An 8,363-nucleotide genomic window follows, 5' to 3' on the forward strand; every position below is an offset into this window, starting at 1 on the left:
TGTGTGTGTGTGTGTGTGTGTGTGTGTTTTCGTAGATTTTCACGGGTATATGTATGTAGATTGTTATATATATATATGTCACATGTTTTTTTGCTGAATTTGAAAATTAAGGAAGACTAGGATAGATCTATTTCGGCCTTATTTTGGCCTCATCAGCTAGCCATACCCACTGGGACTTGAACCTGCAACCTTTGCCTTGTAAGGCAGAGAATTATCCTCTAGGCTACTAAATATAAATATATCTATCTATCTATCTATCTATCTATCTACCTACCTACCTACCTACCTATCTATTAGATTTGTATGCCGCCCCTCTCCTCAGACTCATTTTATTGCAAAAAAAAAATTACCCTTTTGTCATTGTCCTGCTTGTGTTTTCTGGTCTTCTGCAGAAGCTTCAAACCTTCAATCTGCCTAACGAGCAAGGGTATGGTCATTTTGAATCGTTCTTCTAAACCCACAGCATCCAGGATCTGATAGAAAAGTGCAAAAATTATTGCTTTCTTCTTAAAACTCTTAGAACAGGTCAGATTTCAACACACCATGTGCTTGCCTGATTTGAAATGGATCAGAGAAAATTAAAGTATCATAAGCTATCGGAATCTATCTTGTTTGAGCTCCTGTTCCACCACTATTCATGCGAGCGAAAAGAGCAAACTGGACGTATCCCGTCATAGGGAATTGCTGAACGAAAGATCTCTCCTGCCTGCTGGGTTTGGGTTTCATAATGTGACTGATAGGTTTGCTATTTGTATTGGGCGACCATGAAAAATAACAGATAAATAACAATATTATCCCCACCTTAGAAATGTTGGAAAACATTGGAAGACCCCAATAGCAGGGGAACTATTCATTTCCAAATGTAGAACTGGAGAAAAAGGATAACAATGCAGGGTTTGGGAAAGGATACTAGTGGAATTCAAGCAGGCACAAGAGATCAAATTGGAGCAGCTGTCTGATATGACCCATTTTCCTATTTTTCCTCAATCTGGTACCCCGGAGATGTGCTGGAGAACAGCTTCCATCATTGTGGAAGACCCCCAATTCCAAAAGCCAGGTAACCTTTTCCAGGTCCTTGGAATTCAACTGCCAGACCCAATCCCACCCCCCAAAACACTTTACTTTTTTTTTTAATGTATTTTTTTCCCTCGACCTTCACATACAAATTTATCAATTTTTGACATGGAGATACCTTCCAATATTACATACAAATTTTTCCAAACTTTTATCCATTGTTTCATAAGCCAATATCTTAATTAATCGATTTCCCCCCTGCTTAACCAACACCAGCCAAGACGCTTTACGTAAGAGCAGTGTTCCCTCTAATTTTTTTTTTGGGGGGGGGGGGGGGGCGGAAAAGTATAGTGTCTGAGCGGCAGTCCCTTTGGGACTGGGCGGCACAGAAATAATAAATAAATAAATAAATAAACAAACAAACAAACAAATAAAAAACCCACCCTGTTTTGCCTCTGAGAATTTCAAAATAAAATACTGTACTGTGTGTCTATAACAGTGAGCTCATAATAGGGCAACTCTATCAATATCAAAATGCCATTTAAATAGTTGAGCTAGTTTCAAACTAGATTTTGATTTTCTTTCTCTCTTCCTTAGTCCCATTCTTTTTCTTTCTCTTTTCCTTCCTCTCTTTTTTCTATCCATTTCTCTCTCTTCCTCTCTTCCTCTCTCTCTCCTTCCCTCTCACTCTTTCCCTCTCGGCTTCTGGGCAGGTTTGGAAAACTCTGAGTTGATGATGATTTTTAAGTGAGCGATTGCTCACTGCTCAGCTTAGAGGGAACTATGCTTAAGAGTAGCCACGGGGGCCTTAGAATCCTTGTTTGTTTGCTAGACCAGGAATTTTCCCCACCTAGCAACTCAACCGTGGACTTCAACTCCCAGAATTCCCCAGACAGCATGAAGTTTCCCTGGATGAGAAACACTGATCTATGCCAGTTGGCTTTTCTTTAGACAAACAAAGCGTAACCGCTGACATCGGGGAAAGCGTGTTGTGGTTACTATCACCAGCTTTTAGAGAGGAAGGGTGGGAGTGCTAAGGATACCAGGATTAGAAGGGAAGCACTCCGTCAACGCACAGAACTTAGCATGTGATACCACCAGAAATTTCTAAAGTGAAAATTGTGACCCGAGAGGTAGCTTGCACCAAAAGAAAACAATATTGTTGCTATATTTATTGTCATTGTTTTTGATGGGTGAAGGATCATTACACCAATGCTTGGGTAACACATTTGTTAAGTTATAAGGGAATTAACAAGAAGCCTTTTTAAAAATTTGTTTCAGCTTGTTTTGGTAGGGATGAACATTCAAAATCAAAATGGCCTTTCCTCCGCGAAGCCGGAATGGAAGCAGCGCCTGATACCTGAAGTTTCTCCTGGTTGCTGGTACGGATGATCGAGGTGACAATATCCGGTAGAGCTACTCTGGGTAGGTTGTCCAACAAGCGCCTCAGTTTTGCCACCGCCGGAATGGACATATCCAACATCTCCACCAGCTTGGCCAAAGATGGGGGGGGGGGGGGGGGGATGTAGAGCAAAATTTGAATATTGATATTTACTCATATCACTCCGCACAATAAACCAATATTACTATATAGGATAACAACAAAACAAGGACCCATCCATTTCTTGTATTTCAGCTGCGCAAAGTCATTTGTTCTGGAGGGACTTGACCAACCAGAAGAAGGGTCAAGAAATCTGTGAACTCTGCTGTCTCAAAATCTGAAGGATGGATTTTTTTCTATACCACCTGGGCACCTTTCAGTCACAACTATCTACAGGATCTGCATCGGTGAAACTTCTTCTACCTGGGGGCAAGCAGCAGCTGTTGGAGAATGCCGGCAGGAATCTCATTCTCAAAACAGCTTTATCAGCAAAATAAAGACATAAAGCTCTTATGCTCTCAATCAGAGAAGCAAGCATTTGAATGCCCAGAGAGCTATCAACGTAAAGTTGTAACTCCTTCTTTTCATATACAGAATATGCAGTGAGGGGAAAAAATAAGTACTGGACTTTACAATCATGCCTAACTATGTCATTATCGGGTTCTGAGTTTTTTGTTCTAATAAATTTTGCAAAAATCAAATATACAAACATTAAACCACTTGTTGATTTGGACACCCCCAGAATCATTCTATCAATTTTTGATTTTTGAACACCTAAGGAAGCTTTGCAGCTAAAAGATAAAACACACATATGCTGACCTAGATCATTATCCCTATATATGCTGTATATAGAGAGACAGATGCTCTTAAGGTCTATATGAATATGTACATTTACATGGGATTCTGAGCAAGCTGGTATAAATGATGTGCCTCTGTATACATACATACAGGAAACCACCTTAACAATGTGAAAATGTAGAAAAAGGAACATATTATAGGATTGTGGAATTCTTTCTTTGAATACTTATTGGAAATTCATTGAGATCTGAGATGATTGTCACTATAATAAGATTGTATGTTCACTTACCATTGCCCCAAAGTAAGACCTCCCCTGATAATAAGCCCAAGCGGGCTTATGAGTGCATGACAATAAGGCCAAGCGCTTATTTCAGGGTTCAAAAAAATATAAGACAGGGCCTTAGTAACACAGAAAGATAGAAGACTAAGGGCAGAAAAAGACCTCCTGGTCCATCTAGTCTGCCCTTATACTATTTCCTGTATTTTATCTTACAATGGATATATGTTTATCCCAGGCATGTTTAAATTCAATTACTGTGGATTTACCAACCACGTCTGCTGGAAGTTTGTTCCAAGGATCTACTACTCTTTCAGTAAAATAATATTTTCTCATGTTGCTTTTGATCTTTCCCCCAACTAACTTCAGATTGTGTCCCCTTGTTCTTGTGTTCACTTTCCTATTAAAAACACTTCCCTCCTGAACCTTATTTAACCCTTTAACATATTTAAATGTTTCAATCATGTCCCCCCTTTTCCTTCTGTCCTCCAGTCTATACAGATGGAGTTCATGAAGTCTTTCCTGATACGTTTTATGCTGAAGACCTTCCACCATTCTTGTAGCCCGTCTTTGGACCCGTTCAATTTTGTCAATATCTTTTTGTAGGTGAGGTCTCCAGAACTGAACACAGTATTCCAAATGTGGTCTCACCAGCGCTCTATATAAGGGGATCACAATCTCCCTCTTCCTGCTTGTTATACCTCTAGCTATGCAGCCAAGCATCCTACTTGCTTTTCCTACCGCCTGACCACACTGCTCACCCATTCTGAGACTGTCAGAAATCACTACCCCTAAATCCTTCTCGTCTGCAGTTTTTGCTAACACAAAAACTTATTCTGGGGAAAACACAATATTAAATTATTTAATCAACAGTAATATATAATTAGAGAGTTTAACATTTGTTCCGGATGTCTAGGGAAATTGTCCAGGTCACGGTTGTCCCAAAGGTGATTTTTCAAAAGGAAACTGGACTTTTTCTCTCTCTCTAGAAAACATTTTATTTCTCATCCAAGAAGCGAAATGTCTTCAAGGAAAAAACAAGAAACCCTAGTAGCTTTCCAAAAAAGCACCCTTGAGACATTTGTACTGGTTCCAATCTCTCTGGCATTTGCTGCTTGGATGAACATGTGTTCTCCTGATCTACATGAAGACTTTCCTCCTGATCCCAAATCCATGGGAACATTTCAACAGGACAAATAAACAACTAACATTGCATCAGCAACAAAGCGTGCACTTTGCTCCTGAGCCGCAGTCCCTGTCGTAATTTCCTCAACAGATAATTCAGATATTTAAGCACCATTTCAAGGCACCTAACCTGCACTGCGTATTTATAGAATTGCTCCGGTAGTTCTCCCAGCTCTTCCTCGGACTTGTTGGTAAATTGTTCCAGCCGATCCAACTGTTCAACATCTGCAATGGGATAAGGCTTCTCCTTCACCAGCTGCAAAATCTGGAACCTGCAGAGGCCCGTCAACAGCAAAGTATAATGGGGCTTGGGCCAGTTGCTGCCAACCACCTGAATTGCCAGCGCAGCGGTTCCAATCCTGAAATGGCCAAGAAAAAGCAAGTGTTATTTGCCACGCCACAATAGGAACATACGTGAACAGGTGTTCAATATCTAAGGAGCTCTTTGGGAAGATGCTGTCCCTAGCAAAGGGGCTAATGTTAAGGGGGACCACAACTGAGCCACAAATGCCCGAGGCTAAGCAAGACAGCAAAGTGAATTTTGCCCCCATTTCAAGCCTTTCTTGCCACACTTAATAAGTGAATCATTACAGTTTTCAAGGTAGTAAGTTGATTGTTAAGTAAATCTGGCTTTGCTACTGATTTGGCTTGTTGGGAAATCGTAAAAGGAGATCACATCATCCAGAGACACTGTAATTGATGGATGATCTCTGGCGGGCCCGGGATAGGGGACATTCCTATATCCTGGTGCTCCATGGTATTCTTCTGCGGCGGCTGGAGGGATTGGGAATGGGAGGCACCGCTTTACAGTGGTTCTCCTCCTATCTCTTCAGTCGCTCGCAGTCGGTGTTAGTGGGGGGGGACAGAGGTCCTCCTCTCGGCCTCTCCTTTGTGGGGTGCCCCAGGGGTCGGTCCTCTCCCCCCTGCTGTTCAATATCTACATGAAGCCGCTGGGCGAGATCATCGGACGGCACGGCTACATCTCCACCCCATGCCAATTAAGTGATGCGGTAGATGTAATGTGCCGGTGCCTGGAAGCTGTAAGGATCTGGATGGAGGTCAACAGGCTCAGGCTCAACCCAGACAAGACCGAGTGGCTGTGGGCTTTTCCTCCTAAGAATTTTTCGATCTGACCGTCCATTGTTCTGGGGGAGGAAACATTGTCCCCCTCAGATAGGGTCTGCAACTTGAGCGTCCTCCTGGACCCACAGCAGAGTTTTGACCATCACCTTTCAGTTGTGGCCAGGGGGACCTTTGCCCAGTTTCGCCTGGTTCACCCGTTGCGACCCTACTTGGACCAGGAGGTCCTTTGTACAGTCACTCATGCTCTCATCACCTCCTGTCTTGATTATTGCAAGGCGCACCTCCCTGAGATCAATAAGAGCTCACAGATTTGGCCTCCTCCGGGTCCTGTCGACTAAGCAATGCAGGTTGGCGGGACCATGGGGGAGGGCCTTCTCTGTGGCTGCCCCAGCTCTTTGGAACCAGCTTCCACCCAACGTCCGCACCCCCCCCCACCCTGCTGGCCTTTCGTAAGGCCACGAAGACCAGGCTGTGCCAGCAGGCTTGGGGGCCATAAATTTTACACTCTAGATGGCCAATTTTATGAATGGTGTGCATGTGTATGATAGTGACTGTTTTTTTTAATCTTTATGGGGTTTCGTTTTATAATGTTTTAGTTTATAAATGTTTGACTTCTTTTATCTTTGTGTCTATTTTATTGTATTTTTTAATCACTGTTGTGAGTCTGCGGAGAGGGGCGGCATACAAATCTAATAAATAATAATAATAATAGAAGTCGAATGAATGAATGAATGAATGAATGAATGAATGAATGAATGAATAAATAAATTGCCATACTTTTTGGAGTATAAGACGCACCGGAGTGTAAGATGTATAAGATTTTAGAGGTGGAAAACAAGGAAAAAAGTATTCTGAAACAAATGATATTGTAATATATTATTTAATAAAATACCAATGTAGCAAAATACTTTTTATAACCATGTATACTTTTTATAAACTTGACAGCTTTAAGAATAGTTGACTTCAACTCCCAATATTCCTCCTCCAGTCATGGTAGATGGGTAATTAGAAGGCAAAAGCACCTCATTTTTGTGAAAAATGGGCCATTTTTGCTTGTATTTTTTTCAATAAATGGGGTGGGCAAAGGGTCTGGGAAGCCTGCAGAGAACTCCTAGGTGCTAAGGGATGGTAAAAATGCCCCCACTTTTGTGAAAAGCAGGCCGTATTTTGCCCATTTCCCCCCCACAAAAATAGGGACACTTTTGCCCTCTCCCTAGGCTCCAGGAGCCCTCTGCAGGCTACCCATAATCTTCTCAAGCCACTTTCAAGGACAGAACAAAATATCCTGACTGGTACCAGTGCGTTTTCTCACATTTCATCTCAATCCTTTACCCAAAGCAAAGTTTCTAAAACTTGCAAGCAAACACTTTTTAACATCTATTTCTATAAACTTTGCTTTGTTAAATTTCCACAGCTGCCCAGAATCACCTTCTAGGGAAGACGGGAGATATAAAAATTTAATAAATAAAATAAAATCCTACCTACACAAAATAAAATCCCACCTAGACTTCGACCAACAGAAAAATGAAGGGATAATCCAAAACCCTGGTCAGGAGATGGGAGGAGATGGGCAGCTATGAAAATAGATTAAATCAGAAACAAAGCTTAATGGTTTCAACTCTGACAAGGTAATAATTAGCCCCAATTATCCAAGGAGCAAAGAGCATCCTTAGCCAGAAAGGAGGGAGAAAGAGGGGGATGCAGTCGCCATGGCAACGGTGAACCTAGGTGTGATAGGTGGCCGGAGAAAGAGGGAAGGTACCACTGTGGCAACAGGCCGGACGGTAACCATGGCAACGCAAGGGAAGGTCTCGAAATTAAGACGGGGAACGAGGGGGCGTGGCCTCCCTGACGTCGCGATCGCCATGTTGGGAAGGGCAACGGGGTAATTTGGAGGTGGGGGGCGCCTGTTGCCATAGCGACCGCGGCGGCCAAGGCCGGAAGCCGGACCTGTGGAGCGGCGGGAGGGCGTCGAGGTCGCTGAGCGGGTCGTTCGTGTCAGGGATGACGCCGAGGATGGTGCTCTTGAGCGACGTGCCCTTCAGAAGCCGGCTCCGCACCAGCTGCATGTTCCGCGGAGAGTCCACGCTGGCGCGCATGGTGGAGCCCGGCAGCAGCACGGCTTCGGGCGTCAGCAGTAGCGGCAGGCGGGTCGGGATTTGGATGGCGCTGCCCGAGGACGACGCCATGGTCGGGCTCTCCTCTCTCTCTCTCTCACTGGCTCGCGGGCGCGCGCGCAAGAAAAGCTGGCCCCGTCGCGTCCGCGTTACAGGCCACGCTACGGCGAGCGGCGAGGGGCAAACCGCGCGCGAGCCGTGCGTGCTGCTCGCGACCGCCCTCTCTGGCCGCGCCTGGTATTGCTCTAAAAAGCAGCAGTATCAGTGGAGTGTACTGTACCTTTTAACCACTTTGGTGAATCCCTTGTTAAAATTCCTAACACACGTTGTTAAGCGAATCTGGCTTCCCCGTTGACTTTGCCTGCCAGATGGTCGCAAAATGGGGTAATCACAGGACCCCTGGACACGGTGACCGTCATAAATACAAACCTGCTGCCATTTATTTTATTTATTTATTCAATTTTTATGCCACCCTTCTCCTTAGACTCAGGGCGGCTTACAACATGTT

General features: G+C 43.8%; 1 protein-coding gene across 1 annotated transcript in view; it reads right to left on the reverse strand.

Moving 5' to 3' along the window:
* Positions 1-8,106, reverse strand: part of LONP2 (lon peptidase 2, peroxisomal) — a 75,462-nt gene extending 67,356 nt beyond the window's left edge. Inside the window, exons 1-4 of the mRNA XM_070760266.1 lie at positions 7,689-8,106; positions 4,786-5,014; positions 2,375-2,506; positions 351-473 (exon numbers count right to left, since the gene is read on the reverse strand). Of these exons, the coding sequence (XP_070616367.1) occupies positions 351-473; positions 2,375-2,506; positions 4,786-5,014; positions 7,689-7,927 (723 nt within the window). The 5' untranslated portion in view covers positions 7,928-8,106. The remainder of the gene's footprint in view (positions 1-350; positions 474-2,374; positions 2,507-4,785; positions 5,015-7,688) is intronic.
* Positions 8,107-8,363: the final 257 nt, after the last annotated feature.

The sequence above is a fragment of the Erythrolamprus reginae genome, chromosome 9 (assembly GCF_031021105.1).
Source record: "Erythrolamprus reginae isolate rEryReg1 chromosome 9, rEryReg1.hap1, whole genome shotgun sequence".
Classification (NCBI taxonomy): domain Eukaryota; kingdom Metazoa; phylum Chordata; class Lepidosauria; order Squamata; family Dipsadidae; genus Erythrolamprus; species Erythrolamprus reginae.